Source organism: Pogoniulus pusillus, chromosome 10 (assembly GCF_015220805.1).
Source record: "Pogoniulus pusillus isolate bPogPus1 chromosome 10, bPogPus1.pri, whole genome shotgun sequence".
In the NCBI taxonomy this organism is placed as follows: Eukaryota; Metazoa; Chordata; class Aves; order Piciformes; family Lybiidae; genus Pogoniulus; species Pogoniulus pusillus.
The window spans coordinates 5,028,667-5,047,020 of NC_087273.1; the positions used below are offsets into that span (position 1 = coordinate 5,028,667).

Genomic DNA, 18,354 nt, shown 5'->3' on the forward strand with positions numbered 1-18,354 from the left:
ACAACCACTACCCTCCCTGTTTAGGTAGTTTGAAGAGAAGGCTCTGACTTCTTTTAGGAGTCAGCTGTATGCCAGGACAGTTTATAAGCTGGGGCTCAGTTAAAGATTTATTCTCACCATCAAAAGAACCAGTGAACATAACTTTAAAATATATTAAGCTTCATTGTCATTCTACAGCACTGCTGCCACATTCAGACACAAACTGCAGCTGCTGAATTTGCTGTGCTGCATCCCAGGAAGCACTCCTCAGAAGGGCTTTGCTGTGTATTGCCTCATTTGAAAACCTAGGGCAAACAATCACAAGACCACAGAATGGTGGAGGTTGGAAGGGACCTCTGGAGATCATCCAGAGCAACACTCTCTGCCAAGGCAGGGTCACCTAGAGAAGGTCACACAGGAATACGTCCAGGCAGGGTTTGGAATGAGCCCAGAGATGGAGTTTCCACACTTATTCCTTGAGCAAAGGAAGCTTCTGGGTGAATCACAGAATGTCAGGGACTGGAAGGGACCTCAAAAGCTCATCCAGTCCAACCCCCCTGCCAGAGCAGCATCTCCTAGAGCAGATCACACAGAACACACCCAGGCAGGTTTTGAATATCTCCAGAGAGACTCCACAGCCCCCCTGGGCAGCCTGTTCCAGGGCTCTGTCACCCTCACAGAGAAAAAATTCCTCCCCAGCTCAGCTTCCACCCAGTGCCCCTTGTCCTGTCACTGGGCAGCACCCAGCAGAGCCTGGCTCCAGCCTCCTGGCACTCACCCTGCACATAATTTATAACCATTGATGAGGTCACCTCTCAGTCTCCTCCAAGCATCACAGCCCCAGCTCCCTCAGGCTCTCCTCATAACAGAGATGCTCCATTCCCTTAGCATCCTTGTGCTCTGCACTGGACTCTCTCAAGCACTTTTATGTCCCTCTTGACCTAGGGACCCCAGAACTGGACAGAGTCTTACAGCTGTGGCCTCAGCAGGGCAGAGCAGAGGGGCAGGAGAACCTCTCTCAACCTACTAATCACAGCCCTTCTAATCCACCCCAGAGTGGCACAGGCCCTCCTGGCCACAGGAGCACATTGCTGGCTCTTGGTCAACCTCCCATCCCCTGGGACTTCCAGATTAACAGCACTTTTAGAACAAGGACTCCAGGATGTGACCCTGAACCCAAGCAACTGCTTTGGCCTCAATTCTTGATGGTTTCTCATTTGCTATTCACAGCCTGCTGTTCATTAGTGCCAAGGAGTACATATTTCTTCCAGCAAAAAGAAACTCCAGGACAGGGAGAGAAAATCCATTTTACTTGCAGTACCATTAGGATGCTGTCAGGAAGCTGTGCATGAGTTTGAGACAAGCCCTTCCTATTTTTCTTCTTCCTCTGCAAACACCAAATGAAGAAGAACTTGCAATTACTGGAGAATATGATTCTAGAGCTAATGATCATGGCAAATCATGGAATTGCTTTGCTTGGAAAAGACCTCTAAGGTGGAGCCCAACCACACATCCTATCAGAAAATCCACACTTGCACTCCACAGGATCACAGAAACATGTAGGTAGGCAAAGCCCCTCAGGAGCACCAAGCCCAACCTAGAACCCTGCTCTACAAGATTCACCTTAAACCATAGCCCTAAGCACCACATCCAAACCACCCTTAAACACAGCCAGGGTGGGTGACTCCACCACCTTCCTGGGCAGCTCATGCCAGTCCCTGACCACTCTCTCTGGGAAAAACTTTTTCCTCATGTCTAATCTCAACCTCCCCAGCCTCAGCTTGAGGTCATTCCCCCTTGTTCTGTCTCCTACTACCAGCGAGAAGAGCCCAGCAGCAGCCTCTCCACAATGTCCCTTCAGGTGGCTGTAGACAGCAATGAGGTCTCCCCTCAGCCTCCTCTTTTTCAAGGGACAGAAAGCCTTTGTTATGAAGGGTAGGGAAAAATGGGGCACCTAAAAGGTTTTTCCTCTACCTGTGAAGTTTAAACCTCAGTCCCTTGAAACTACCTTCTCAGTCACTTGAGCAAGGCTTCCACCATAAGCAGTTTTATAAGGCATGGTTTATATCCTGAAAAGACCTCTTTTCTTTTCAGACCCCAGGCAGTTAGCTCAGCTCCATGCCCACACTCTGCTAACTGCAAGCAGAAAGTAGCTCATCTGCAGCCCTAGTCTCAAATTCTTCTACCCAGGCAAGACTTCAGCTTTAGGATCTGCTTTCAGCTGTAGCATCTGCTTTCAGATAGCATTACTTTCCTGAAGATCATAGAAGCATTGAACCCTGGGTACTGGAAGGGACCTCTGGAGAGCACCAAATCCAACTCCCCCTGCTAAAGTAGGATCACCCAGGGCAGGTCACACAGGAAGGCATCCAGACAGGTCTTGAACGGAAGAGTCTCAAGTCTCCAGAGAAGGAGACTCCACAACCTCTCTGGGCAGCCTGCTCCAGCACCCTCACAGTAAAGAAGTTTCTCCTCATGCTGAGGTGGGACTTCCTGGCTTCCAGTTTGTGTCCATTTCCCCTGGGCCTATCACAGGACACTTCTGAGCAGAGTCTTGGCCCCTGCTTCCTGTCCCCCACCCTTCAGATATTTATAGTCATTCTTAAGATCCCCTGTCAGTGTTCCCCAGGTAGTTCTCAGAGCTATCTCTTTGCTCTTTTGACCCACCCTTCAGCTCTGACATCCTTCACTGTACTAAAGATTTTAAGTGCTATTCATAATTTTCACCTACAGCATCCCCTGAAGCATCAACCACCTTTAAAGGCACAGGTACCACTGTACCTGTGCCTCTGCATGCCATGCCACTGCAGTGCCACCTGTCCTTGTCCAGCAGGAGCCAATTTCTGTCAGTGTCTCTCTCCACTCTACACTTACCTTCTCACAACCAGGAAAGCAGGAATTCCCCCTCAGACAGCAGCCTTTCCTCCTTTCACATCCCTCATGCAAGCCTCTTTAGCAAGCATTCTTTAGAGGCCTTCTAGTTGCTGAAGCCTTCTCTCTGAACAGCAGATTAAGTCTTCTCACCAAAAAAAAATAGATCAACTCACAACATCCTAAACTAATTCCATCACTCTCAGAATTGCAGTCAAGTGTTTCATAGAATCACAGAATCAGGCAGGGTTGGAAGGGACCACAAGGAGCAGCCAGTTCCAACCCCTTTGCCATGCCCAGGGACACCCTACCCTAGAGCAGGCTGCCCACAGCCTCAGCCAGCCTGGCCTTAAACACCTCCAGGCATGAGGCTTCCACCAGGTCCCTGGGCAACCCATTCCAGGCTCTCACCACCCTCATGCTGAAGAACTTCTTCCTAACATCCACTCTGAATCTCCCCATTTCCAACTTTGTTCTGTTCCCTCAGTCCTATCACTACCTGACAGCCCACTTCAGATACTGAAAAGCCACAATAAAGTCACCTCAGAGCCTTCTCCTCTCCAAACTGAACAGCCTCAACCCCCTCAGTCTCTCCTCATAGGAGAGGTGCTCCATCCTTTCATGATAGCAGGAAACATTCTAGAGTTTCCTTCTGTTTATTTTCAACTTGCAGGATCCAGGTCTGGAAGGTCCAAGAAGTCACAGGAATTGCACTTGCAAGGAGGTAACATTTCCTTCTGCTTTATGTTACAGACCAACACACAGCTCCCTTCACTACTGACTGAACTAACCTTAAGGCACAAAGAAATAAAGTGTTGCAGGAGACAAAGGAGGATAAAAGCCTGCATCACATCAACACTTGTTGTAAAACTTCAATCCCTTCCTGACTCCTTTAATTGCCTCCATCCTGCAAAGCAGAAGCTTCTCCCTAAGACTTATTAATAAGGCTCAGGACATGGGAGTCTTGCAAACACCATAGCTGAAGTAACTCAGGTGAATTCAATAATTAAGACCATGAACCAACACCCTTCCCTTAGGAGAAGTGCAACTGCTGCATGCATGCACTGAAGACCATCTTTAATGTAGGTTAAGACACTGCCTTCTCATCCCACAGTGATGAAACCTGGGTGTAAAGGGGCTTGGTGGGTTGGTTGAAGGTGCTCTGTTTGAAACTCAGTGGGATTATTCCCTGAACAGAGGAGATGAATCCTAACACCTGACCTCTGGAATTATAGAATCAACCAGGTTGGAAGAGACCTCCAAGATCATCCAGCCCAACCTATCACCCAGGCCTATGCAGTCAACCAGACCATGGCACTAAGTGCCCCCATCCAGTCTTTTCTTGAACACTCCAGGGATGGTGACTCCACCACCTCCCTGGGCAGCCCATTCCAATGGTGTCAGCCTCTTCTCCCATGTAACTAGCAACAGGACAAGAAGTAACAGGTCCAAGCTACTCCAGGGGAGGTTCTGGTTGGATATGAGGAAGAATTCCTTCCCTGTAAGAGTGGTCAGGGATTGGAAGGGGCTGCCCAGGGAGGTGGTGGTGTCCCTGTCTCTGGATGGCTCCCAAAAACCAAGTAGATGGAGCACTGCAGGGCACAGAATCAGAGAATCGCTTAGGTCAGAAAAGACCTCTGAGATCTTCAAGTGCAACAGCAACTTATGGCCATTAGACCACGTCCCCAAGGGACACACCTTTCTTCAACACCTCCAGGCATGGAGACCACCCTGGGCAGCCTCTTCCAATGCCTGACTATTCTTGCAGCAAATAAGCTGTTCCTCATGTCCAGCCTAACCCTCCCCTGGCACAATTTCGGGCCAGTTCCTCTCCTTCTATCACCTGAGACTAGGAAGCAAAGCCCAACCTTCACCTCACTGCAACATCCTCTCAGGGAGCTGCAGAGAGCAATGAGCTCTGCCCTCAGCCTCCTCTTCTCCACACTAAATATTCCCAGCTCCCTCAGCTGCTCCTCCCCAGCCCCCTTCTCCAGGCCCTTCCCCATCTTTCTTGCCCTTCTCTGGACCTGCCCCAGCCTCTCAATATCCTTCCTGTAGCAAGGTGCCTAAAACTGATGATTTCTTAGTTAAATGTATCACAATGGCTTTACATATCCAGAATCTTCAGAAAGCAAGACAAGCCCCAAGGATTCTTTTAGGCTTTTTAAATCTTCAGTTCTCACTTTACACTCCAACTCTGCAGAAGTAGGAATGCCTATAAATACACTCCAGGAGGCTGCACTGAGCTGCTTTAGCATTCGTTTGCAATCGTACAGTTCACACATCTCAGGCCCCCAACACCTTCCAGAACTGCCATTCCTGTGAAACTAAAGCTTCATTTCAAACTGCTGACAATCTTTGCCAGTGTCATGGGCAGTGAGATTGAGGCACCTTCAGCAAGTTTGCCAATGGCACCAAACTATGTGGTGCAGCTGACATGCTGGAAGAGACAGCGTTCAGAGGGACTTGGACAGGCTGCAGAGCTGGGCCCAAGGCAGCCTCATGGAGTTCAGTGAGGTCAAGTGCAAGGTCCTGAACCTACCTAGGTCGGGGCAATCCCAAGCACAAATCCAGGCTGGGTGAGGACTGGCTGGAGAGCAGCCTGGAGGAGAAGGCTTTGGTGCCAAACTGCCCAGGAGCCAGCACTGGTCGCTGGCAGCCCAGCAGGCAACTGTGTGCTGGCTGCAGCCAGAGCAGGGAGAGCAGCAGCACAGGGAGGGGATTCTGCCCCTCTGCTCTGATCTGCTGAGAATTCACCTGCAGCACTGCCTCCAGTTCTGGTGCCCCCAGCACAAGATGGACATGGACTTGCTGGAGAGGGTCCAGAGGAGGCCATGAAGATGATGCGGGACTGGAGAACCTCCCCTGTGGGGACAGGCTGGGAGAGTTGCAGCTGTTCAGTCTGGAGAGGAGAAGGCTTCAGGAAGACCTTAGAACAGCCTGTCAGCACCTGAAGGGGCTAGAGGACAGCTGGGGAGGGACTTTTGATAAGGGCTGGGAGTGACAGGATGAGGGTTAATGGCTTAAAAGTGGAAGAAGGCGGATTTAGATGAGGCACTGGGGAGAAATTCTTCCCCAGAAAAGTGGTGAGGAACTGGAACAGGTTGTCCAGAGAAGTTATGGAGCTGAAATGAAAGCCAGGGTGGACGGGGCCTTGAGCAACCTGTTCGAGTGGGAGGTGTCCCTGCCCATGACAGGGGTGGCATCTAAATGATCTTTAAGGTCATAGAATCAAACAGGTTGGAAGAGACCTCCAAGCTCAGCCAGTCCATCTTAGCATCCAGCCCTGGCCAATCAACCAGACCATGGCACTAAGTGCCCCAGCCAGGCTTGGCTTAAACACCTCCAGGCACAGCAACTCCACCACCTCCCTGGGCAGCCCATTCCAATGCCAATCACTCTCTCTGACAACAACTTCCTCCTCACATCCACCCTAGGCCCCCCTGCCACAGCTTGAGACTGTGTCCCCTTCTTCTGTTGCTGCTTGCCTGGGAGAAGAGCCCAACCCCACCTGGCTACAGCCTCCCTTCAGGTAGTTGCAGACAGCAATGAGCTCTGCCCTGAGCCTCCTCTTCTGCAGGCTGCACACTCCCAGCTCCCTCAGCCTCTCCTCATGGGCTCATAGGCTCCAGCTTCGTCGCTCTTCCAGGTCCTTTCCAACCAAACCCATTCTAGGATTCTAAACTTAAGCAGAAAGTAATCAAGCTCTGAACCATCCTTCTGTCCTGCTGTGAAGGTGACCTGTCAATGATGGAAACCAAGGAGAATGCCCCTGAACAATGCAGGAGACACTGGGGCTCAAAATGACCTGAGTTGGTCTCAAGCCAAGTCCCCTCTTTAACACTTTGCAGCTCCAAACTGCAGCTGTGCTGACAGCAGTGTTTTACACCATTCCTAACAGTGTTGTAGACATCACAATAAAGCCCTGCTGAGCATGGATCTTTTTAAGCCTCTTCAACGTGAAGAGAGCAGCACTGACAGAGGGAGGAAGATTTGCCAGCCTTGCACTGAGGAGACTCAGCAGTGGAATCGCTCTGCACGGAAAGCTCCTTATCACGGATCCCTCGGTGAGAAAGGGAGGAGTAAATCTGCATCCAGTGCATGTTCCTGGCCTCAGGAATTGTTTGAACTCTCTAATATTATTGGCACACTGAAGGAAGTTGTTTAGTTGCTGACAAGCATTTCTCCAGCACAAGGAGAGCACCAAATGCTCTTTGTAAACACACACACATTAGGGCAGCTTCTAAGAGGAAGCAGCTCAGCTTCTCTCACTGCTTCCTAAACCACTTAGAGCTATGACAATTTATACCAGCAGGACATCTGCTGTGTATAATTTTATTTCCTGCTCTAGAGATGCTAAATGACAGTCTGGGGGCCATTAGCAGCTCCCAGAGCAAAGGACTGGTCATTCACAGAGAACCAGCTGACCTGCTGGGGCTCCTGGGCTCGCAGGGAGCTCTTACAGCAATGCCTTTGCTGGCTATCTCCACATGGGGACACAAAAAGAAGGGAGCTGCTCTGTGAACCAGATGACCTAGCTACAGGTGCTGGCCCAAAGCAACACTAGTGGTAGTAAGCTTTGTGTAAGTGGTAGTAACCTTTGTGTAGAGACAAGCTGTCAGAAAGAATGCTCCACAACTACCTAAAGAGGTTGGAGCCAGGTGGAGATATGTCTCTTCTCCAGTCTCAGGTGATAGGAGGAGAGTAAATGGCCTGAAATTGTGGCAGGGGAGGGTTATATTGGAGAGGAAGAAAAATTTCTCTGCTGCAGAGAAACCAACCAGGAAGGGAACCTCCTGTGCTGCAACTTACACCCATTGCTCCTTGTCCTATCACAGAAAGAGGCTCAGAAAGAGGCTGCCAGGGAGGTGGTGGAGTCACCATCCCTGGAGGTGTTGAAGAAAGGTGTGGTCATGGCACTTGGGGCCATGGTGGTGTTGGGTTGATGGTTGGACTGAATGCTCTTAGAGGTTTCTTCCAACCAAAACAGTTCTGTGATTCAATGATTCTGTTAATTAGGACAAATTACCACCACTTATTCATGGCAATTTCAGCTCTGTTCATTTCCTTGATCTCCTCATCTCTGCCATCTGTTTCCTTTCATTTTGCATGCCCACATCACAAGAATGTGTTCATTTCTGCTTTGCCATATCCCTTTCCCCTCCCCCCCACTTCCTTGTGGATTTGCTGGGGGCACAGGTGGTCTGCAAATGGGCAGACTCCAGAGGGAATTCAGGAGAAGAAAGGGAATTAATTGGAGTTGCACTCAACCAGGAAGGGTACAAGTGCACAGCAGCTGGAAGCAACTCACTGTTTTGACTGTGCTGTCAAAACATGCAAATCAGTGTACCTGCTTGATCTGTATCTCCTTACCCTGCCTCTGTTCCATCCCTCCAGAGATGCCACACAAGAAATATTTCTAAGATATTTGTTCTTTGCAGCAAATTTGACCCTTCTCAAGAAATTCTGGACTATTACCTTAACTCCTGGATCAAGTAGAGCCAAAAGAGCTTTCAGTGGTACTCTTAACAAGAGCCTTTCCTCCTCATTCTTCAGAAAGCCTAAGACAGCAGCTCTGCAGGTCACTGAATAACTTAGTTGTTCATTTTCAACTTAGTTATTCATTCTCATATTTGGGAAACTTGCTCCAGGAGATGCTGAAAGACAAACGTGGCAAAGAAGCGTTAGGAAGTCTAATTACTCTGCTGCAGCACAGGGTTGGTGGCAGCCAACACAGGCACATGGATGCCTGATGAAATTTGGTGGCTTTCTGAGATGGGAGTAACAGCACTGATGGATAAGGGACAAGCTGATGTCCTCTACCTGGACTTGTGCAAAAGGCCCCCCAGGTCATGCTGGCCTCTAAATTGGAGGTGCTTTCACAGGCTCACAGGATGTCAGGGGTTGGAAGGGACCCAAGGAGATCACTGAGTCCAATCCCCCTGCTAGAGCAGGACCACACAATCTAGCTTAAGTAACACAGCAATGCATCCAGACAGGCTTTGAAAGGCTCCACAACCTCTCTGGGCAGCCTGTGCCAGTGCTCTGGGACCCTTACAGTCAAGAAGTTCCCCCTTGTGTAGAGGTGGAACCTCCTGTGCTGCAATTTACACCCATTGCACCTTGTCCTATCACAGAGAGCAGTGAGCAGAGCCTGTGCCCCCCTCCTGACCCTCAGCACTCAGATAAACATTTATTAGATCCTCTCTCAGTCTTCTCTTCTCCAGACTAAGCAGCCCCAGGTCCCTCAGCCTCTCCTCATCAGCCATGCCCTCCAGTCCCCTAATCATTCTCAGAGCCCTCCACTGGACCCTCTCCAGCAGATCCCTGTCCCTCTTCATCTGGGGAGCCCAAAACTGAACACAGTACTCAAGATGAGGTCTCAGCAGGGCAGAGTAGAGGGGGAGCAGAACCTCCCTTGATCTGCTGGACACACTCTTCCTAATGCACCCCAGGATCCCATTGGCCTTCTTGGCCACAGGGGCACATTGCTGTGCCATGGGTGTTCTCCACCAGCACTCCCAGGTCCTTCTCCTCAGGGCTGCTCTCCAGCAGTCACCTCCCAGCCTGTACTGCTGCAGTTTATTATTCCTCCCCAGATGCAGGACTCTGCACTTGTCCTTGCTGAACCTCATCTGGTCCCTCTGTACCCAGCTCTATCTGCCCAGGTCTCTCTGGATGGCTGCACAGCCTTCAGATGGATCAGCCAAGCCTCCCAGCTTGGTGTCATCAGCAAACCTGCTGAGCAGACACTCTGTGCCCTCATCAATGCCATTGATGAAGATGCTGAACAGCACTGAATCCAGCACTGATCTCTGGGGGACTCCACTGGTTACATCTCTCCAGCTTGACTTGGCACCACTGACCACCACTCTTTGAACTCTTATCTTGTAACCAGGCTTTGGCCTTGTTGCCTTCTTACATGCCCCGACAACTCCTCTATAGTTCTCCCAAGTGACAAAACCCTTCTTTCATGAATTGTAAGTTTCTTTCTTCCCTGAGATTTCCTTCAGGAGCTCCTTGCTCAGCCATGCAGGTCTCCTAGAATATCTACCTGATTTTTTTACTCAGGGAGACACACCTAGCTTGGGCTTCAAGGAAGTGGTCTTTAAAAATTAACCTCCACAACCTTAGCCCATAGGATTTCTGCAAGCATGTCCCTGGAGAGCACAAAGTTAGCTCTGCAGAAGTCCAGGGTTGTAATTCTACTTGTTGGTCTGCTTCTACCCTTGGCCAATCCCAAGCACAAATACAGGGCAGGTGGAGAATGGGTGCAGAGCAGTGCTGAGGAAAAGGACTCTGGGATGCTGGGTGAGGAGAGGCTCAACATGAGCCAGCAACATGAGCTGGCAGCCCAGAAATCAACCTTGTGCTGAGCCCCAGCAGCATGGGCAGCAGGGGCAGGGAGGGCATTGGAAGAGGCTCCTTGGAGGGGTTTCAAAGAGGCAGAGGTGTGGTTCTGAGGGATATGGTTTAGTATCAGACTTGGTAGAGTCAGAGAATGGCCAGATTGGATGAGCTTAAAGGGCTCTCCCACGCAAAACGATTGCGCGACTGCTTCTGAACTGGAATCCCCTGTGCAGTACCTCTCGGTGCCAGCAGAGGGCGGCCGAACACCTCAGCAGCGCTCTCCTAAACGCCGAGTTGCAGACTAGGGGGCCTCAGTTCTGCTTGCTCACAGCACCACCTCTGCTGGCTCACAGCACCACTTCTGCTTTCTCACAGCACCACTTCTGCTTGCTCACAGCACCACTTCTGCTTGCTCACAGCACCACTTCTGCTTGCTCACAGCACCACCTCTGCTGGCTCACAGCACCACTTCTGCTTGCTCACAGCACCACTTCTGCTTGCTCACAGCACCACTTCTGCTTGCTCACAGCACCACTTCTGCTTGCTCACAGCACCACCTCTGCTGGCTCACAGCACCAATTCTGCTTGCTCACAGCACCACTTCTGCTTGCTCACAGCACCACTTCTGCTGGCTCACAGCACCACCTCTGCTGGCTCACAGCACCACTTCTGCTGGCTCACAGCACCACTTCTGCTGGCTCACAGCACCACTTCTGCTGGCTCACAGCACCACCTCTGCTGGCTCACAGCACCACTTCTGCTGGCTCACAGCACCACTTCTGCTGGCTCACAGCACCACTTCTGCTGGCTCACAGCACCACTTCTGCTGGCTCACAGCACCACTTCTGCTGGCTCACAGCACCACTTCTGCTGGCTCACAGCACCACTTCTGCTGGCTCACAGCACCACCTCTGCTGGCTCACAGCACCACTTCTGCTTGCTCACAGCACCACTTCTGCTAGCTCACAGCACCACTTCTGCTGGCTCACAGCACCACTTCTGCTGGCTCACAGCACCAGTTCCACTCGCTCCGTGCAAACCTGCCAGACAAGTGACTGATTTACAGCATGGCTTTGCTCTTCCTTTTTCACTGGCATGCTGCCCGCTGCCAAGCTCTAGGCTGCTCCCTGTAGGTGCTCCTCTGGTGATGCTGAGAGCCTGGGAACTTTCAGAGTCATAACACTTGAGAGTAACTTCAGGAAGCACTCTGGCAGGAGGATAACTTGCTAATCCTGGAATGGTAGGGGTTGGAAGGGATCTCCAGAGATCATCATGTCCAACCCCTCCTGCCAGAGCAGGATCACCTAGGGCACAAGAATATATCCAGGTGAGTCTTGACAGTCTCCAGAGAAGGAGACTCCACAACCTCTCTGGGCAGCCTGCTGCAGGCCTCCAGCACCCTTACAACAATGAATCTTTCCCTTGTATTGAGGTGCAACTTCCTGGCCACTGCTCCTTATCCTGTCACAGGACACAATTGAGCAGAGCCTGGGCCCTGCTTCTTGCCCTCCACCCTTCAGCTATTTTTCAGCCATACATAAGATCCCCTGAGGATTGTGGAATCCAACCCTCCTGCCAAAGCAGTGTCACTTAGAGCACAAGATGGTGTCCAGGCAGTTTTGTAAAGACAGAGTCACAGAACGGTCTGGGTTGGTAGGGACCTCTGAAGGTCATCCAGTCCAATCTGCCTGCAGTCAGCAGGGATGCCCCCCACTAGATCAGGTTGCCCAGAGCCCTGTCATCTTGAACATCTCCAGGGATGGGGCCACAACCACATCCCTGGTTTTCCCTCTCCCAACTTCTGTCACCCACAGTCACTCTCAATCAAACAGCTGTTTACCCTTCTTCCATCAGCCCCAGTTTTGCTGGCTTGGTCTCTTCCTGTGGTTTTTGTGCTCTAGGTGGCCTGGTATCTTCTACTCTGAGGCCACCAGTTCTGTTAGCTCAGTGCCTGCAGCGTGCTCTCATCCTGCGACGCAAATCAGGGTTAGCCATCAGCACACCAACCTTAACATCTCTGTTTATCTTCACCCCCCAGCAAGAAGGGCAACAAACCCCACCCCACCCCCCCAACAAAACAAACCCCAACAACGACAAAACAAAACAAACAACCCCCAAAACCATTTGATATACAAAATAAGCTGATGGTGACACAACGCCAAAAATAGCTTATTATGTTAAGTGCAAGGGAGGAAAGCCTTTGATATAAAGCTTGATTGCAACCAGGTTTCAATTTGACCACTTTAAATACGAGACCTGCCTTAAAATACCGCTGGAGATACATCTCCTGCTCTCTAAGCTGATTGTTTTCAGACGTTATGTACAGGCAATCCAGTTGTAACACTTGACAGTAGTCTGATGAAGCACTCAAAGGGTATGCTTTGAGCAGTACACGCTGAAGATGGGAGCAGTTCATGTCTGTACCCTTTCTTCCATCGAGGGGGCTACAGCATCACGCTGAGTACTCGCCTCAGACAGGTGACCAGCCACCTGCTACAGTACAGCACAGCACCCCCCCAGCCCTTCCCCTAACTCCCACAGTCCTCTTCCAAGGCTCACTGGATCCAGATGGTGTTGCCCCTTTCAGGTCTGCGAGACTCCACTGTCAGTTCCCCAAAGGTGGAGAAGAACTGCTCCATCTCCTTCTGCAACATATCGTTCCTCTTCTCCGCGTCCTCCTTGGCCCGCTCCGCGTTGCGCATCTTGATTTCCACCATGGTGAACTTCTTCCGCTCTTGGTCCAGCTCTTCATGCAGGGCCATCATTTCTGTCTCCAGGGAGAGGTTCCTCTGCTCCAAGCTGCAAACAGGAAACAACAGCAGACAGCCCCTGAGCGACACTCCTCACTCACTCAAGCAGCAGCTCATACCACCACCGCGTTCATACACCTCTTGTGTCCTCTAGAAAGCTTGGAGAGGAGCACCGAGTGAGCCTGCCTTGGAGAGGTGCACCGAGTGAGCCTGCCTCGGAAAGATGCACTGAGTGAGCCTGCCTCGGAGAGATGCACCGAGTGAGCCTGCCTCGGAAAGATGCACCGAGTGAGCCTGCCTCGGAGAGGAGCACCGAGTGAGCCTGCCTCGGAGAGGTGCACCGAGTGAGCCTGCCTCGGAGAGATGCACCGAGTGAGCCTGCCTCGGAGAGGAGCACCGAGTGAGCCTGCCTCGGAGAGGTGCACCGAGTGAGCCTGCCTCGGAGAGATGCACCGAGTGAGCCTGCCTCGGAGAGGAGCACCGAGTGAGCCTGCCTCGAAGAGGTGCACCGAGTGAGCCTGCCTCGGAGAGATGCACCGAGTGAGCCTGCCTCGGAGAGGTGCACCGAGTGAGCCTGCCTCGGAGAGATGCACCGAGTGAGCCTGCCTCGGAGAGATGCACCGAGTGAGCCTGCCTCGGAGAGATGCACCGAGTGAGCCTGCCTCGGAGAGATGCACCGAGTGAGCCTGCCTCGGAGAGGTGCACCGAGTGAGCCTGCCTCGGAGAGATGCACCGAGTGAGCCTGCCTCGGAGAGGTGCACCGAGTGAGCCTGCCTCGGAGAGGTGCACCGAGTGAGCCTGCCTCGGAGAGATGCACCGAGTGAGCCTGCCTCGGAGAGATGCACCGAGTGAGCCTGCCTCGGAGAGATGCACCGAGTGAGCCTGCCTCGGAGAGGTGCACCGAGTGAGCCTGCCTCGGAGAGGTGCACCGAGTGAGCCTGCCTCGGAGAGCTGCACCGAGTGAGCCTGCCTCGGAGAGGTGCACCGAGTGAGCCTGCCTCGGAGAGATGCACCGAGTGAGCCTGCCTCGGAGAGATGCACCGAGTGAGCCTGCCTCGGAGAGGTGCACCGAGTGAGCCTGCCTCGGAGAGGTGCACCGAGTGAGCCTGCCTCGGAGAGATGCACCGAGTGAGCCTGCCTCGGAGAGATGCACCGAGTGAGCCTGCCTCGGAGAGATGCACCGAGTGAGCCTGCCTCGGAGAGGTGCACCGAGTGAGCCTGCCTCGGAGAGGTGCACCGAGTGAGCCTGCCTCGGAGAGGAGCACTGAGTGAGCCTGCACTTGGAGAGATGCACTGAGTGAGCCTGCCTTGGAGAGGTGCACTGAGTGAGCCTCAGAGAGGCACATCGAGCGAGCCTGCCTTGGAGAGGTGCACTGAGTGAGCCTCAGAGAGGCACATCGAGTGAGCCTGCCTCAGAGAGGAGCACCAAGTGAGAGCCTGTTTCAGAGAGGTGCACCGAGTGAGCCTGCCTCAGAGAGGTGCACCAAGTGAGCCTCAGAGAGGTCATCTCAAAGAACATCCTCATAGGTAAGATCAAGAAGTGTGGGCCAGAGGAGTGGACAGAGAAGAGGGCTGAGAACTGGCTGAAGAACAGAGATCAGAGGGTTGTGGTCAGTGCTGCAGGGTCTAGTTACAGGCCTGTAGCTTGTGGTGTTCTCCAGGGGTCAGGACTAGGTCATATTCAACATCTTCATCAGTGACCTGGATGAAGGCATTTGGTGGACTCTTGGCCAGTTTGCTGATGGCACTAAACTGGGAGGAGTGGTGAGACTCTGTTAGGCTGTTCTACCATTCAAGGGCCCTGGCCAGGGTGGAGAGCTGAGCAGAGTGGAACCTGATGAAGTTCAACAAGGGCAAGTGTAGAGTCCTGCACCTGGTGATGGATAACTCCCTGCACCCATACAGGTGAGGGGGGAGCTGCTGGGAAGAAGCTCTGTGGAGCAGGATGTATAAGGAGTGCTGGTCACAATGAGCCAGCACTCATGGTGAAGAAGGCAAATGGTCTCCTGGGATGCATTAAGAAGAGTGTGGCCAGCAGGTCAAAGAAGGTTCTCTCCCTCTCCTTTGCCCTGGTGAGGCCCCCTAGTTCAAGAGAGACAGGAAACTGCTAGAGAGAGTTTAAAGGTGCTGAGAGGCCTGGAGCATCTTTGTGAGGAGGAAAGGCTGAGAGACATGAGGCTGTTTGGCCTGGAAAAGAGCAGCCTGAGAGGAGATCTTCTCAGTGATGATCCATTGCCAAAGGGTGGAGATGATGAGAATGAGGCTAGGCTTTCTTCAGTGGTGGCCAGTGACAGGGTAAGGGAAAATGAGCACAAACTAGAACACAGAAGGTTTCACTTGAACTTAAGGAGAAACTTGTTGGCTTGAGGGTGCTGGAGCCCTGGAGCAGGCTGCCCAGAGAGGCTGTGGAGCCTCCTTTGCAGACTTTCAAAACCCACCTGGATGCATTCCTGTGTGACCTGATCTAGTCATATCTGTGTTAGTTAGGGGGTTGGACTAAATGAACCTCTCCAGAGGTTCCTTCCAACCACTACCACTCTATGATATCACAAAAGCAAGGCCAGAGCATGCCAACACCAAGGGACAGGAAACTTGGTGGCAAGCATCTAGTGACTGCAGCTAGGGCCGGTCGCTGGCAAGTCACAAGAGGGAAAAGGTCTTGGATTTACTCTGCAAAAGGCAGTCAGATGGTAGAGCCAAACCCTCTTACCTTTTTATCCTTGTCTCATACTCTACTTTTTGCTTGGCCATCTCCTGCTTCAAGCTGGACACCAGGCTGTGCAGAGCACTGTGGTTGTTGGTACTGCTGTTGGCCACAAACGTTTCACCATTATCACTGCTGCTGGTGGCTCGGCTGCTGTGGGCCCCCACACTCCTCCTGTCACTTTTGTTCTCATAATCATCTGGGTTAGAGAGATCTTCATGGGGTGGACCATCCAGCACAGAGTCTTCAAAGTTACCCGCATAAAAGTCCTGCTCGGGGCAAGTGGTGGTGGAGGAACGACAGGAGTTGGAGTGCTCAGGGAGGGATATTTCACAAGAGGAGGTTGACCAGGTGGCACTGTCCACGCTCTGTTTGTCATCAGAGCTCACCATAGAGAACTGCTGGTGGACGTTGTCATAGGTGGAGAGCCTGTTGTGCTGCCCCGACTCGCCCGCCGCCTCCTTCTGCTTGCTGTCCCTCAGCGTGACGTAGCCGTTGGGCACCCAGCCCAGGCCGCGGCTGCCGGGGGCGCTGCTGTGCCCATCCGCGCCGGCGAGGCCCATCCGCACCCCTCCGTTCTGCACGCTCTGTGTGCCCATCTTGGTCACAGCTCCCTTGAGGGAGGAGGCTCTCCTGGCTTGCAGGCTGCAGGTGGGCAGGGTCTGGCTCTTCTCGGGCCCCTCCACGGAGCTGCTGAAGGAGCCGTTGGTGACGATGCCGCTGCCTTTGTTGAAAGCAGGGTTCTTCTTCACCGTGAGCGGGGGGCTCCTGGTGTCATCTGCTTTCTGGATGCTGTTCCTGGGGCTGCTTGTCTTGCTGCCTGGCAGAGCGGTCTGAGACTCACTGTCCATGCTCCCCCTCTGGGGAGACTCAGGCTTCTCCCAAGAGCAGCGCCTCACCGCAGTCTCCTTGGTGTTGTTGTTCTCTTTGTTCTGCAGCTGCCCCACAGCTGCTTTCTTTGGTATTTCGTTGTTGTTGTTGCACACCTCTGGTCCCAGCTCTGGATCCTTGGGAAACAGCTCCTCGTGCTTGCTGATCATCACTGACATCAGCTGCTGCACTACTACTGTACCTGAAAGGAGACACCAAGCACATGGTCACCAATGGCCTGTTTTGATCAGGGCCTAACTGTACTTCAATCATCAGATTCCACAGATCACAGAACAACACAAGGGTCTGGGCTGGAAGGGACCTCAAAGGCTATGTAGTTCCCATCCCCATGCCACAGGCAGGGACACCTTCTCTTGAGGTGCTCCACCTCCTACTGAGCTCCTTTACCTTCCACTAGACCAGTTTGTTCAAGGCCCCATGCAACCTGGCATTTGGAGCCTTCTCTGGGTAAGCTGTTCCAGTGCCTCACCACCTTCATGGGGGAGAATTTCTTCTTCATGTCTCACCTAAATCCACCTTCTAAGGGGTAAGGGTTTGAAACTAGAGAACAGTAGATTTAAATTGGATGTTAGGAACAAGTTGTGCCCCAGAAGGGTGCTGGAGCACTGGAATCAGCTGTGGTGGGAAGTGGTTGAGGCTCCAACCCTGGAGATATTCAAGGTGATGCTTGACAGGGCTGTGGGCAGCCTGATCTAGTCGAGGAAGCCCCTGCTGACTGCAGAGGGGTTGGACTGGATGAGCTTTGGAGGTCCCTTCCAGCCCAGCCCCATTCTATGGTCCTTCCAGTTAGAAGCCATTACTCATCCTACCACTCCACCCTCTGGTAAAAAGTCATTCTCCAGCTCTCCTGTTGCCCCCTCCAAACCCTGGCAGGCAGCTCTAAAGTCTGTCTGGAGCATTCTCTTCTCCAGGCTGAATAACCCCAGCTCCCTCAGCCTACCCTTACAGCAGAGATACTTCAGCCCTTGGATCACCCTTGTGGCCTTCTCTGGCCTCTCTCCAGCAGCTCTGTGTGCTTCTTTTGCCGGGGACCCCAAAACTGGAGGCAGGATTGGAGGCGAAGTCTCAGCAGACCAGAGTCAAGTGGCAGAATCCCCTCTCTTGCCCTGCTGCCCACACTTCTCTGGCTGCAGCCCAGCATAAAGCCTGGTCCCATCCTCCTGACACTCACCCTTCAAGCACTGATGAGATTCCTCCTCAGGCTGCTCTTTTCCAGCCTAAAAAGCCTCAGTTCTCTCACTCTTTCCTTATCAGAAAGATGCTTCAGTCCCCCATCGTCTTTGTAACCCTTTTCTGTACCCTCCCCAAGTTCCTGTCCTCTTGAACCAGGGAAGCAAGAACTGGACACATTACTCCAGATGTGCCCTCAGCAGAGCAAAGCAGAGGGGGAGGAGAACCTCCCACAACCTTGTGGCCACACTCTTCTTAATGGATTCCAGGATACCATTTACCTTCTTGGCCACAAGGACATACTGTGTCCCACAGTTCACTTATTGTCCACCTGGACTGTGAGGTCCTTCTCCATGGAGCTGCTTTCCATCAGATCAACCCATACCACATACCCATTCACTGGTCTGCCCTGCCCCAGGTGGCCTCTCAAGACACATGATATGGCATCAGAGCCTGGCATCCTATGAGACACTGCTCTCACTGACTTCCATGATGCACATCAGCTCTATGACATCTCTCTCCAATTCCCATGTGCTGAGCACTTTGAAGGACTTCTTGTGCTATGTGCAAAAGCACAGGGGATAAAAAACCTAGTTTGCTGCCTGGCCAAGCCAAACATTCACAGCACTTATCTGTCCA

At 52.4% G+C, this 18,354-nt stretch overlaps 1 protein-coding gene across 10 annotated transcripts in view; it reads right to left on the reverse strand.

Annotated features, from left to right (window-relative positions):
- Positions 1-12,323: 12,323 nt before the first annotated feature.
- ARHGAP24 (Rho GTPase activating protein 24) overlaps positions 12,324-18,354 on the reverse strand; it is a 184,241-nt gene continuing 178,210 nt past the window's right edge. For all 10 annotated transcript variants that reach the window (XM_064149592.1, XM_064149591.1, XM_064149590.1 and 7 more), the window contains 2 exons: positions 15,661-16,726; positions 12,324-12,999 (listed from right to left, as the gene is read on the reverse strand). In XM_064149592.1, the coding sequence (XP_064005662.1) occupies positions 12,756-12,999; positions 15,661-16,726 (1,310 nt within the window). In that variant the 3' untranslated portion in view covers positions 12,324-12,755. The remainder of the gene's footprint in view (positions 13,000-15,660; positions 16,727-18,354) is intronic.